Raw genomic sequence first — 15,278 nt, forward strand, 5'->3', positions numbered from 1 at the left:
TTGATTCTCCATCAATAATCTTTTAGAAAAATCAGTGCGTCTCAAATCTAATCATCAGGATCTTTTGAGGAATGTTTGTTTCCAGAAGCTTTACTTACACTATATCTGATCTTCCCAAGCCTCCAGAACATCTCACAACTTCTGAGCGTTTAGCTACTTGTTCATCTCTCAGTCATCGATTGCATTGCATCATTTAAATATCGTCTTACTAAAACATATTATTGGAGATATAGAGTGACGACTGATATTTATATCATTTTATGCAAGTATCTGGTGTACTGTTATAAAGATCTCATCGATTTACATTACAAGCATCTGAGTCTCACCCCTTTTTGGTCATATAAATATCATCTGCACCAAAATGCATATTTTAGCTCAGTTTGGAATAATAAAAAAAAGTCATCCTTGAGTTTGAGATTCATATTATCAGTGTATCTCATTACATGAGCCATAAAAACCTGGTGTATCAAATATAAAACCTTATTTAAAAAAAAAAAGAAAAAAAGTAGTCTTCTGTCTTATCTCCGCTTGATGTTACAACACACTCTGTTAATTATTCATCCTAACAAAGCAAGTAGTGCAAGAGCAAGCATTGTTATATCAAAGCATATATATATATATATATATATATATATATATAGTGTTAACATAAAAACAAACAAATAACACATCGAAGCAGGTGAATAGCAATATCTATATCCATATCCAAAACAAAGGATTAAGTGTTGTATTAACAGAAACATTACTTTTTGACACAAAAGATGTTTTGCAGAATATCTGAGCTGCTGTTTTCCATGCAATGAAAGCGAAAGGTGATTTTTATTGCTGCAAAACTTTGAAAAAATCCTGACTTGCTTAATGTATATTTAGCTGAACTATTCTTTTTAAAGTTATTCTGTGTATTTCAAATATTAATGATGTCAGCCATACACTGTAAATACTGTAAAGAAAAGATTATTGAAGTACAGTTACCTAGAAAATACAGTCTCAGTCTTTCTACTTAAAAATGTGATGTTTAATTCAGTGTGTTACTTCTCATTCCTTTGTAATTATTTGTGAAAATCACTAGCAGTTTCTCAGTGAAAATAGTTTCAAACTTAATCCAACATCAAATGTTTAGGCAACTTCACTTTACATGAGTATAACTCACAGAAATGGTCCGGTTTACAAGCGGTCATCTAAAGATCACGTGTATACACTCCTGTTGGATTCTGTGTGTAGTTGGGACAATATGTGCAGTGCGCGTGTTGTTGGGCTGTAACTCATGTGTGGATAACATGGATTACTGTTGACAGGGAGGGGATTTGTAAGTGTGGTTACCCAAAGATCCAGCACTGCGATGAGGCCATCAAACCGGAGGACTATATGGGGGAGCAGTGGGACACACACAGACATGTCAGAGAGGTGCCCACCGATGCCTTTGGAGATATCACCTTTGGAGGACTTGGACAGAAAACTGGGAAGGTAAAATTATGTCTCCAATGTATTATAGATATTTAAAGAAATGAAAATTACCTGAAAATGTGCTCACACTCAGGGCATCAGATGTGTAGATGAGTTTTTCTTCATCAGATTTGGAGAAATGTTGCATTACCTCACTTGCTCACCAATACATCCTCTGCAGTGAATGGGTGCCGTCAGAATGAGAGTCCAAACAGCTGATAAAAACATCACAATAATCCACAAACAATGCACACCACTCCAGTCCATCAGTTAATGTCTTGAGAAGCCAAAAGCTGCGTGTTTGTTAAAAACAAATCCATCATTAAGACGTTTTAACTTCAAACTATCACTTCTGGCTAAAATGTGAGTACATAATCTCTAATAACACTTCCTACAATGAAACAAGTTGTCTCTAACATTAAAATCCAGCCACATATTTGTTAAGAGCTGTTTTGGCTTGTAAGCAGTGCTTGATCTGTGCAGATTTCTCTCCTGATTCAGACAAGATGATTTTCTCACTTAAGGAAGCATGTTATGGATTATGGACTTGTATTTTGGTCAGAAGCGAAGGTTTGACATGCCTTAATAATGGATTTTGCACAGCTCTTGGCTTCTCAAGATGGACTGGAGTGTTGATTGGATTATTCTGATGTTTTTAATAGCTGTTTGGACTCTCATTCTGACGGCACCCATTCACTGCAGAGGATCTAGAGTTATGTATGTGAACTCATAGAAGGGCTTCTGTGGTGTGTGTTTAGTATGTTCGGGTGTCGTCGGACATTTCCAGTGAGAGTCTGTACCAGCTGATGACCGAACACTGGAAACTGCGTTCGCCCAATCTGCTGATATCAGTGACTGGCGGAGCCAAAAACTTTTACATGAAGACTCACCTGAAGGACAAGTTCCGGCGGGGCCTCATCAAAGTCGCCCAGACCACAGGTACAGCAGCTTGCGTAAGGGCAGAGATTGAAATGTTATCACAAAGCTCTCTATATAAAGTTATAGCAGTATGTTCAAATTTAGTCTCATATATTCAGCATACTCTCAGGGGGCAATATGTACTATATGTAGCACATCTCAACTGCCTAATTGTTTGTATCAGGTATGTATCTGTAAAGAGTCCACTGAAGGCGAGCGTAGTGAGAACCCAAGTGCAGTTTTATTTACAAGTGATCCAAACATCAACCAAACAAGAAACGAAGACTTGACTAGACTTGACTTGATGAGGCATGAACAAACTTAACGTGAACAGACTAGACTCACCGACAGCTAGGTTACAACATTAAAACACGACAAAGAGCAAAGGCAACGACATGGCTACTTATAGCAAACAAAGAGGGTCACATGACATGAACAAACCAATGGGAAACAAGACACATGACCTGGACAACCAATCAGAACATGACACAATGAACAGGAACCAATAGCATGAAGACAAGAGGGCAAGGGAAGCATGACACTAACAGCATGAAACAATTACAAAATAAAAGACATGAAAACATGAACATGAAACACAAACAAAACCCCACATTAAAGTATCAAGGTTTCCACAAAACTATGAAGCAGCAAATCAGTATATTAGAATGATTTCTGAAGGATCATGTGACACTGAAGTGACTTCAATGATGCTGAAAATTCAGCTGCGCATCACAGGAATAAATTGCATTTTAAAATACATTCACACTGAAAACAGCTATTATGTGTTGCTGAAATTTTTCTTTGTATTACTGTTTTTAATTTAGTTTTGATATAGTATATGATGCTTTGGTGAGCAGAAGAGACTTCTTTCAAAACCTTAAAAAATCTGAATTATTTCGAACTTTATTCTTTTTATATATTCTTTTTAATTTTAATTAAGATTTTAGTAGTTTTTCTTGTTGGTATAATTTTAGTAGTTTTTAATGTTTATACAGTTTTTAAAAAATGTAGTTTTAGTCTTTAGTTTTAGCTTGTTTAGTTTTGGTCATTTATGAAAGTGATAAATGTTGCCTTGGCGATTCACTGAAATCATTCATTATATATTATATTTAGTTCAATAGGGAAGTGATGCATATATTTTTAAGAATAAAACTCATACATACATGCATTAAACACTCAAAAACATTTAAAAACACATGCAGCCATTAAACAACATCACCAAAAATGATAACAAAAGCTTGTCTGTGATGCCTTAAATAAAAATATTCTCTATGGTTTCAGTGACCCTGACTGGAAATTAGAGAATTAGAGCATGTGTGTGCAACCATCACAAACCCGTCTAGCACAAGCTGCAGAACCATGTTTTGATGGTTTGTGTTGACATGCTTCTTTAAGGTGTATTAAACAGGTTAGACTAATCTACAATGCTTTCCATGTGTCAGGTGCGTGGATCCTGACAGGAGGGACACACGCCGGGGTGATGAAGCACGTGGGCATGGCCGTGCGAGATTACACACTCAGCAGCGGTTTGATGGAGGGACAGATCGTCGTCATCGGTGTGGCACCCTGGGGAGTCATTCACAACCGACACACACTCGTCCATCCTGAGGTCAGACGATTTCCTAATGATTTGGCCGAAACCTATGTGCTAAAATATTTACTTTATGTTCATATTTCAATCAATTAACAACATATATGTATATGTATATATATATATATATATATATATATATATATATATACAGTATAGGTGTATTTTTTTTTTATATATTTATTTTTATGTATATATATATGTATTTTTTTAATATTATATTTATATAATATACATTTTAATATATTTTTTTAGAAGCTGTTTTATTTTGAAAAAAATTATGTATTTATTTAAATTTTAAATTTTTATGATTTGTGAGCCTGGAGCACAAAACCAGTCTTAAGTCTCTGGGGTATATTTGTAAAAATAGCCAACAATACATTGTATGGGTCAAAATTATTGATTTTTCTTTTATGCCAAAAATCATTGGAATATTAAGTAAAGATTATGTTTCATGAAGATATTTTGTAAATTTCCTACCATAAATATATCAAATCTTAATTTTTGATTAGTAATATGCATTGCTAAGAACTTAATTTGAACAACTTTAAAGATGATTTTCTCAATATTTAGATTTTTTTGCACCCTCAGATTCCAGATTTTCAAATAATAGTATCTCTGCCAAATATTGTCCTATCATAATAAACCATACATCAATGCAAAGCTTATTTATTCAGATTTTGAAAAATTGAAACTTAAGACTGGTTTTGTGCTCCAGGGTCACATTTAATTATTAGCTTTTCATCAACTCACAAACCCTTTATAGTTTCTGTTCTGCTGTTAGTGATTTTATAGCAACAGAGTTTTCTGGGATCTCACCTTCTGTCTTTTCTAGGGTTGTTTCCCGGCGTACTACGCTCTGGACGAGCAGGGCCAGGGCCGTCTCTCCTGCCTCGATATCAATCACACTCACTTCCTGCTGGTGGATGATGGCACTCACGGACATTATGGAGTTGAGATTGAGCTGCGGGCCCGTCTGGAGAAACTCATCTCTCAGCAGACGCTGGGAAGCAGAGGTGCAGTGTTGAGGAAGCTTTACAAGATTTACTCATCATTTAAAATATTTGAATATTGTACAATAGCCATCAATATCAGTTAAGAAAAATAGGTATCAGTAAGATTGTGTAATGTTTATGAAAGAAGCCTCTTCTGCTCAGCAAGTTTGTATTTATTTGCAATTTAAATAAAAATATATATATATTGTAATATATTATAAAATGTAATTATAAATCTGTTGAAATATAAGAATTTTTTGTTTGATGATGGATTATTTTGAGCATCATTACTCCAGTGAAATCATTCTAATATACTGATTTGCTGCTTAAGAAACATTTCTGATTATTATCAATGTTGAAAACAGTTGTTCTGCACAATATTTTTGTGGAAACTGTGATACATTTTATTTTTCAGGATTCACAGATGAAATTGAAAATTTAAAAGAACAGCATTTATTCAAAACAGAAATCTTTTGTGACATTATAAATGTCTACTGCTTTTTTTCATTATTTAATACATTCTTTCTGATTAAAAGTATATAAAAAAAAAATTCGTAAAGAAAAAATTTACTGACCCCAAACATTTTGTAGATTTTGCTCTTATACATTTTATGTATCTACACAACAGTAAGAAATAGTTTGAACTGAATACAGTTAATGCATGAGGTAATTCTGTCACTTTTAATTGTCATGTTTATTTATAGACCTCTCTGATGGATCAACAATGAATGTTTCAATACAAAAAAGAGACGCAAATTAATCTTTTTTTTTTTAACCACTTCACTGGAATGAACGGTTTACTAAAATGAATCAGCTGTACTCTAATGCTGTCACACAGCTTTAGTTAGTTACTCCGCAGCACTGTAGAGATGAATAGTAAACAGACAGACAAAGGTCAGAGGTCAGCAGACGACCTTTGCCTCACCTTTCAGACCGGCAGTTGCTTTCATACGCACAAAGGAACGTGTTTGCTTGCATGATTCATATTTGACAGCTCATATACTGTAAAGGCCAACATGAAAAGCAGGTTTCTGTCCTGCGTGGATGTATTTCCTGTTGAAACAGGAACTTTAGACAGGGCATATCAAACCAAATATATCAAATAGCCTTTGATTTTCACAAAAATCTGCATAGTGCCACAAAAGCAGTATTTATGGCACACTAGCACACACATGACCTCAGAATTATTAATAAAAGCCACAGAATTTTGATTTCATGGCTCTTCAATGCTGTCCACTGGTCACTTTTGATTATTTGTGGTGTGTTTTGTCTTTCCATCAGAGAGTGGAGTGACAATACCAGTGGTCTGTGTGGTATTGGACGGCGGTCCAGGAACACTAAACGTGAGATTTTAAAGTCATCAGCTTCATAGATGGCAGTGAAATGTTCTTCCATTAGGTTTCATTGACATTTATATTCATAGACCATCTACAATGCGATGCTGAAACACACGCCGTGTGTGGTGCTGGAGGGCTCTGGACGCCTGGCGGACGTCATCGCTCAGGTGGCGGCTCTGCCCGTGTCAAAGGTCACCCTGGTTCTTATCAGCCAGCTCATGAAGAGGTTTTTTGGACAAGAGTACAAAAGCTTCACTGAGGTGCAGGTCATTGAGTGGACTAAGAAGGTAACAGACAAAAAGCATACATTTCATAACCGTTTAAGACTCATTTGGTGGACAAAATATAAGAAATGTTTCTAATTGGTGTTTTTTTTTAATTATGAAAGAAGTCTTGGTAACACTTTACTTAATGCGTTTATGTATAATGCATTATAACAGTATAATACATTAATTATGACTTGTAATGCACCATTGTAACACATTATAACACTTATCCAGTCATTGTTACACTATGCATTTTAAATTTGATTACAATTATTTACAACAAAATATAATGTATTACAACACACTTTATGAATAATTATAATGCATTAAACCCTTTAATAACCCTTTATAATGCATTGTTCATGAAGACTTTAAGTAAAGAGTTACTAAAGTCTCTTCTGCTCACCAGGCCTGAATTTTGACTCCAGTCTTCAGAGTCACATGATCTTTCAGAAATCATTCTTATAGGCTGATTTGCTGCTGAAGAAACATCTCTGATTGTTATCAATGTTGAAAACACTATTTTTGTGGAAATTGATACATTTTATTTTTCAGGATTCTTTGATAAACAAAAGAGCATTTATTTGAAACAGAATGTCTCTACTGTCACCTTTAATCAATTTATTGGATCCTTGTTGAATAGAAGTATTTAATTGAATAATAAATATCATGAATAAATAAATAAATAAAATCATGAATCAATCTGAATTCAACTATTTATCTAGTTTTAAGTAAATATTGTGTAAAATATAATATATAAGACATCAATATTTCATTAAATATGATTTAAATAAAGCAGAATTAATGGTAGAAGAATTGTTTGGTATCATTGTATATAATAAATAAAATATTAGTTTTATATATAATTTTGTGTGTGTGTGTGTGTGTGTGTGTGTCTGTGTAATGTACATAAAAGCAAAATTAGTATATATGTGGACCACAAAACCAGTCATAAGGGTATAGAACAATATTTGGTCGAGATACAACTACTTGAAAATCTGGAATCTGAGGGAGCAAAAAAATCTAAATATTGAGAAAATCATCGTTAAAGTTGTCCAAATGAATTCTTAGCAATGCATATTGCTAATCAAAAATGAAGTTTTGATATATTTACAGAATGAAATTTACAAAATATCTTCATGGAACATGATATTTACTTAATATCCTAATGATTTTTGGCATAAAAGAAAAATCAATAATTTTGACCCATACAGTGTATTGTTGGCTATTGCTACAAATATACCCCAGAGACTTAAGACTGCTTTTGTGCTCCAGGGACACATATTATATAAAATATGAGTGTTCTCAGAAGTCTTGTAATACACATGTATCTTAAGCAATGATTATTAGTATTTATATTTGTCTTTCTTTAGATTCAGGACATCATCCGGATGCCTCATTTGCTCACTGTGTTTCGGATTGACGAGGATAAAAACTATGATGTTGACGTTGCCATTCTACAGGCTTTGCTGAAAGGTATGAGTCCATATCACATTTCGAAGGCACATGCTCCGGTCTCTGCAGTGCTTCATCTGGAAATCGATGTCTTGAACTTGTTTTTCCGGGCAGCGCATAACAGGATTATACTGGTAATGGATGAGGAACTAATGGCAGCAGTGAGCGGGTTAAATCTTCACCTTTTATCTTCACAGTGATCCAAAATTACTTCAGCATTATTCTTCATGTTATTTAAAATGACTTAAGCTAAATGCTGTGAAGTAAACAAGCCTGATTGTTTCTAGAAAAGGTATATCACGTTCTTGCAGAAGAACTCAAGGGGTGTGTATTGTGCAGCTCAGTCTGGCTTGAGCACATTGATCCTCCCTGGAGAGTCTGAAGCGTCTCTGGAAGAGGAAGCTCTTAGTGCTCAAGCTATAGTGATGGATGACTCATCTCTGAAATGCTTAGGAGATTTGTGTAGCTTTATTTAGCATTTAGTACTATCACACACAGTCGCTTATAAACACAGTTGACTTTGTGTTAGATGCTTGTGACCAATAAAGTTCTTCAGCGCAACACAAAAAAAATGTTTGTTTAAAAGATTAAACTAATTATTTTTGTATGAAATCCACATATAAATGTGACCCAGACCACAAAACCAGTCTTAAGTGTCAGGGTTTTTTCGAAATTGAGATTTATACATCATCGGAAAGCTGAATAACTAAGCTTTCCATTGGTTTGTATGGTTTGTTTGGAGATACAACTATTTGAAAATCTGAAATCTCAGGGGGCAAAAAAATCTAAATATTGAGAAAATCATCTTTAAAGTTGTCCAAATGAATTCTTAGCAATGCATATTACTAATCAAAAATGAAGTTTTAATATATTTACGGTAGAAAATTTACTAAATATCTTCATGGAACATGATCTTTACTTAATATCCTAATGATTTTTGGCATAAAAGAAAAATCAATAATTTTGACTCATACAATGTATTGTTGACTATTGCTACAAATATACCCCAGAGACTTAAGACTGCTTTTGTGGGCCAGGGTCACAAATGAACTTTTGATTGAAGTAAAGCCTCATAGCCTTATTTTTTCTTTAAGATGAGTATGATTTAATAAACCAGGAAATCCCCATAGGCATAATATATAATTCCTGCAGCAGTGTTGTTTTAGTATTTTTTACATACTATTAGAGTATTTATTATTATTGTGAATTAGCTTTTTTATTTTCAGTTTTCATTTTAATTCAGTGATTTATTTCATTTTTTAATTTTTTTGTACTTTTGTAATTCTTATTTTTTTTATATTTCTAAGAATTCTTAAAATATATTTTTAGATATTTATATTGTTTAATTTGTTTTATTTAAGTTGTAGTCATTTTAGTACTTCAAACTTTTAAGTCATTTTATTTCAGTCAGTTGAAGTTTTTCATCTAAGATTTCTATACTCTTTTTTTCAGCTTTCAGTCAATCGTTTTCGTTAATAATGATGACACTACTGAGAAGGTTTCATGCATCAATGCAAACAAAGTCTTAAAAGTCTTTTTTCCTGGTTTCTCTAAATTAAGTTTTAAGATTGTTAATTTTTATTTTTTTTTTTTTCCTGGAGAACAAGACAAAAACAGTGGTATTGAATTAATAATGATAAGAAAATGGCTTATTAATTGGCATGAAAATATATCACAATGCAAAAAATAATAAATACAAATCGAAGATCCGATAGAAGGTCTTTTCTTTGTAAAAAATAAATAATGATAATTGAATTTACTTATTTTTGGTAATTTACTTATTTTTGAAATATGACTTGGACATGTTTTTGACAGGCTTTGTCATCAATAAATATATTATTCATTTAATTTAGTTGTCAAGGGAACATTTCTAATTTCTAATTTTTTTTAAGTTTACATTTTTTCTATTTTATTTCAGCTTTATTTCAATAACCAAAAACTATTTTTAATACTTTTAGTTAACAATAGCAACACTGTATTGTAGTACAGTTTATAAAACTCTAAACTTTCATATAGAAAACCTTTTGCAAAAACGATTGGTGTCTTGACTTCAGACCTGAACTTGACCTTGAAACACTTGAGACATTTTTTTCCATTACAAACAGGTAAGAATTGTTCAATCTTAAAGACGTGTATCGTTGCTCTTCAGCCTCCAGAAGTGATGAGCATGCGGGCCGACAGTCGTGGGGACGGAAGAAGAGACAGCTGGAGCTCGCCGTGGCTGAACGGAACCGAGTGGACATCGCCGAGAGCGAGATCTTCACCGAGGAGAGCCAGTGGACGGTGGGTTCAAATAACCAAATAATGCTCATTTACATTTGCTGAAGTCTGTGCGCTACAAATGCTGGTTTAACTTCTTTTCAAACTGTAGCCCAAACTTAGAAGCAGTGCTATTTTAGTATCATTAAAATTATATTTTAACAAAATGGTTTATGTTGCCATGGCATTAATAATATAATATGTCTATTTGCACATTAACATTCATTTTACTTCAAGTAATTATTTGTTTTGTTGTATTCAAGTTTTAATTAATGTTTTTGTAATTTTGTTGTGTGTTTTTGTTATTTTTATTATTATTGTTATTTTTTTATTTATTTTTTTTACAATAAGTCTATGTAGTTTTTATTATTATTATTATTATTTTTAGTTTATTTAGTTTTAGTTATTCAACTTTAAATGAAAATGAGAAATGTTGTCATGCCAACTAGATATAAAAACATTTATTGTGTTTTATTTTATTTCAGGTAATGTTTATTTCATTGAAGGATTTTTTTTTATTATTGTTTTAGTGTTAGTCACCAATTTAATAATATCATTGTGTGTTTTCAGTATTATTTTTAACATGTTTTATATAGTTTTTTTATTCATTTTAATTTTTTGTTAGTTTTGGGTTTATTTAATTTTTGCATTAGTAGTATTAAATGAGAATGAGAAATGTGTTGTTTTTGGCAGAATAGACATAAAACTATACTTTTTTTAAAATGTTGTATTTTATTTCAGTTTAGTAAGTGTTTATTTTGAGTATTAAACATGTTTTTTTAAAGTTTTAGTTTGCGTTAACAATAATAACCCTGATTAGAAGTTATTAATACACTATTGTTGAGCTGTGGTGGTGTTTTTTCCCTATCTTTCCCATCTCAGTCCTGTGATCTGCATCCGGCCATGTTTTCTGCGCTGGTGGGAGACAAACCCGAGTTCGTGCGGCTCCTGCTGGAGAATGGAGTGTGTGTGGGGAAGTTTCTGGAGCAGGAAGACAAACTCACAGAGCTTTACGCCCACCTTCCCGCCTGCTTCTTCCTGCGCAAACTCGCCAAAAGAGTCCAGGGTGGAAAAATCCACAGGGGTCAAGAGCCGCAGCCTGGAAGCTCAAAGATCTCCTTGAGTCACGTGGCTGAAGAAGTGCGCCACCTGCTGGGGAGTTTCACACAACCGTTATACGGGCTGTCACGCCACAAGATGACCGGAGATGATGTCCGTTTAGCGGCAAGTTTAAGAACACACATCACAGACACCTCAGCAACAAAGACATAAATACTAATATATTTAAATAATAAAGTATTTATTATTAATTGCTATTAATTGTAGGCCTATTAATAAAATGGTCATTATATAATTTAATTATTTCCATTTTCATTGTAATTTTAATTGTTTTATTAATCCAAGTGTTAGTAAGTTAGTATGTTTTTCCCCCCTAGATATGAATTTGATTGTGAATGTGATTGTAAATGTGAGTATAGAACACAACTTCACTATGAATAAGATGGGAAATTATATATATACATACATATATATATATATATGTGTGTGTGTGTGTGTGTGTGTGTGTGTGTGTGTGACCCTGGACCACAAAACCAGTCATAAGGGTCAATTTTTCGAAACTGAGGTTTATAAATCATCTGAAAGCTGAATAAATAATCGTTCCATTGATGTATGGTTTGTTAGGAGGACAGTATTTGGCTGAGATACAACTATTTGAAAGTCTGGAATCTGAGGGTGCAAAAAAAAAAAATCTAAATATCTGAGAAAATCGTCTTTAAAGTTGTTCAAATGAAGTTCTTAGCAATGCATATTACTAATCAAAAATTAAATTTTAATATATTTATAGTAGGAAATTTATAAAATATCTTCATTTAGTTGCCAAGGCAACATTTCGAATTTGAAATTTCAAGAGAAACATTTCAAGTTTGTGAGCTAATATTTATATTTTCTTTTATTTCACCTTCACGTTTAATAGTTTTAGTTGAGGTTAACATTAAAACACTGCTGAGGGTGAGAATGTCTTAACATGTTTTCCTGATTTTCCTGAGTTTTAAGGATTTATTTTTTTTACTGTAAAACAAGACAAAAATAAGGAAATCAACTGCTAATAAGAAAGTGGGTTATTAAATTATGCATTTATGTACTATTATACTATTTATTTTCTATTTTAGTTTTAATTAAAAATTTTGTTAATTTTTTTAGTTTAAGTTGTATGCAGATTTTTAAAATATTTCTATTTAGCTTTATTTTTATTTTCATTTGCCAAATCAGCATTTCAGATTTGAACAGTGTTTCAAGTTTTTTATCTATTATTTATGTTTTTTTTTTATTTCAGCTTTAGCTTAAATAGTTTTATTTTATTTTTAATAGTTTTAGTTTTCATTAACAATAACACTGCTGGGAATGTTTTTGCATCAGTGCAAAAAAAAAATAAATAAATATATATATATATATATATATATATATATATATATATATATATATATATATATTGTTTTTTTGCTGGTTTCTCATGTAAACTTAATTTTAAGTATGTTATTTTTTTACTGGAAAACAAAACCAAAAAAAAAACAAAAAAATGATTGAATTGATGATAAGAAAGTGGGTTATAAATTGCCATGAAAATAATGTCAAAATGCCAAAAAATCTCAGAGATCTTAAAGAAGGCATCTTTTCTTTATACAAAATATAATTGAATTTATTTATTTTTGACCTGGACATGTTTTTGACAGCCTTTCATTCTATTTTGACTGTTTCCAGAAGAGTCGGAGTGATTTCTTCATTGTTTCTGGTCGTCTCTCAGGTGCCGTCCAAGGGTCTGGTGGATCTGCCGTGTTTAGGTGAAGAGTGGACCCCAGACACGGTTTGGGACCCGGGACGGGATCTGTTCCTCTGGGCCGTCGTGCAGAATAACACAGAACTGGCAGAGATCGGCTGGGAGCAGGTACAGCATCCGTCACGAACGCTTCGTTTGTCATTAATAATCAATCGAAATGGTTCCAGAGTAAAATGACTCACTCAGTTGAATAGGTTTGTCTTTTCCTCCTTTTGTGTCTTTTCCTCCTTTTGAGTCATGTTTACACAACTCTGGTCAGAGCTCGCTATTTTTATGACATTAACTCAATTCAGAGAGAAACAAGTTTAATGTTTACAAAATAAAATATTCCATATTTTCCTTCCAAGATAACATCCAACACAAATCTTCCAACATATTCAGGTGAGGTAACCTGTTTACTGCTAACTAGTGAAACATTCCATTAATATGACGCTCAAAATAAATGTCAGATGGAAACAGTGTGCATTATTATGGAGTTTGTAGCTTAATTTAACATAATTCACTGAAATAGATGAGCTGCAGTTCAGTTGCTGACAGTTCAATAGAAATCAGCTAAAAGCATCCAGTCATCTCATACCGGTGAATTATATTAGTCTTTATTTTTATAGAATTATTATATAAATACAATTATTAGAATTGTGTAAGTCTATACAGAGTGATAGTCAAATGGGAGAAGCAGATAAACACAAGACAGCAGAACAAAATAAAGTTAAAGAGGGTAAACTTTATCATTCTGCTGAACTGTGCTCGTATTTTTGAAACACTTTGGCTCTTATGTTCTTACACGTAATCAAAATCATTGCTACTGACAATTTAGTACTGGCTGGATATTGGTAGAGATATTTCTACTAAACTCTACACCCTTGAGTTTGATCATATAATTAAACTGGTTAAGAAAAAAAAACAATTCACTGATACATTTGCATACCTGTGTGCTGTTTATAATGAAATATTTTGTTATGATTTATAATACAGCTTTATTGATGTTTAAATGTGTAGTTATTATGTGTTGTTTTTGTTTTAAGTGTCAAAATAACCAATATGCTGAACCAATTTATTTTGTTTGTTTTTAACACAATACATGATCATTACACTATTTAAAGAGCGATTAAAACTAAATCATTCTGAATATTTAAATAATATAATACCCAATCAATCCCTTACATCAATTTGTGAATCGATGTGTTTGAATTGTTCATGTAACCAAACAAAACAGTTTACTGATTCATTTGAGCCCCTGTGTGGACTGTGATGTCTTTATAGCAAAATATTTTAAGGCTGTGTTTCATATTTTTTGACTGCTATATAAATTCTGGTGTTTTCTATTTTTATTGGTTTGCATTAACGCATCTATTCAATTATGCATAATCTGATGATTCTAGCGTCAGTGTAGCTGCGATTGTAATTTTGGCAGCATTAATGACAGTCATGTGTGTGTGTGAGAGCGTGAGCATGTGTGTGTGTGTGTGAGAGCGTGAGCATGTGTGTGTGTGTGAGAGCGTGAGCATGTGTGTGTGTGTGAGTGGTGTGTGGTGAGCGTGTGTGTGTGTGTGTGTGTGTGTGTGTGTGTGAGAGCGTGAGCATGTGTGTGTGTGTGAGAGCGTGTGTGTGGTGGGTGTGTGTGGTGTGTGGTGTGTGGTGTGTGTGTGTGTGTGAGTGCGTGAGTCTGTGTGTGTGTGTGTGGTGTGTGTGTGTGTGTGTGTGTGTGTGTGTGTTGTGAGCGTGTTGAATTACTATGTTTTATGCTACATTGTGGTGACCAAACGTACCCAGAAGAATAGTAAAACCTATAGTTTTGACATTGTGCGGACCGGCCTTCAGTCCACATGAGGGAAAAAAAATATTTAAAAAATAGTTAAATGATTGTTTATCTGTAAATGTAACAATGCAGACAGGTTTAGGGGAAGGTTTAGGGTTAGGCGGATAGAAAAATATTGTTTGGTCAGTATAAAAGTAAGTAGAAAGTCTATGGAAAGTCTCCACAATTCACAGAAACAATGTGGTGTACGTGTTTGTGTGTATGTACATGTGCATACACGCGCATGTGTTATGTTGTGCGTGGGTGTTATGAGCGAAGTGCTTGTTGTGTGTTGTAAGTGTTTTGGCAAAAGAGACTGTATCGCAGCCCGCTCTGGCAGATCGCAGTAGATTCTTGAGGAAGCTGGAAAAAAAGTGCAG

General features: G+C 33.1%; 1 protein-coding gene across 1 annotated transcript in view; it reads left to right on the top strand.

The window, feature by feature from the left end:
- LOC109071544 (transient receptor potential cation channel subfamily M member 2-like) overlaps nt 1-15,278 on the top strand; it is a 33,743-nt gene that overhangs the window by 5,584 nt on the left and 12,881 nt on the right. Inside the window, 11 exon segments of the mRNA XM_042716000.1 lie at nt 1,296-1,464; nt 2,202-2,382; nt 3,804-3,970; nt 4,788-4,968; nt 6,229-6,290; nt 6,371-6,571; nt 7,924-8,026; nt 10,155-10,288; nt 11,147-11,488; nt 13,068-13,208; nt 15,198-15,244. Of these exon segments, the coding sequence (XP_042571934.1) occupies nt 1,296-1,464; nt 2,202-2,382; nt 3,804-3,970; nt 4,788-4,968; nt 6,229-6,290; nt 6,371-6,571; nt 7,924-8,026; nt 10,155-10,288; nt 11,147-11,488; nt 13,068-13,208; nt 15,198-15,244 (1,728 nt within the window).

This window comes from Cyprinus carpio, chromosome B1 (genome assembly GCF_018340385.1).
Source record: "Cyprinus carpio isolate SPL01 chromosome B1, ASM1834038v1, whole genome shotgun sequence".
Classification (NCBI taxonomy): Eukaryota; Metazoa; Chordata; class Actinopteri; order Cypriniformes; family Cyprinidae; genus Cyprinus; species Cyprinus carpio.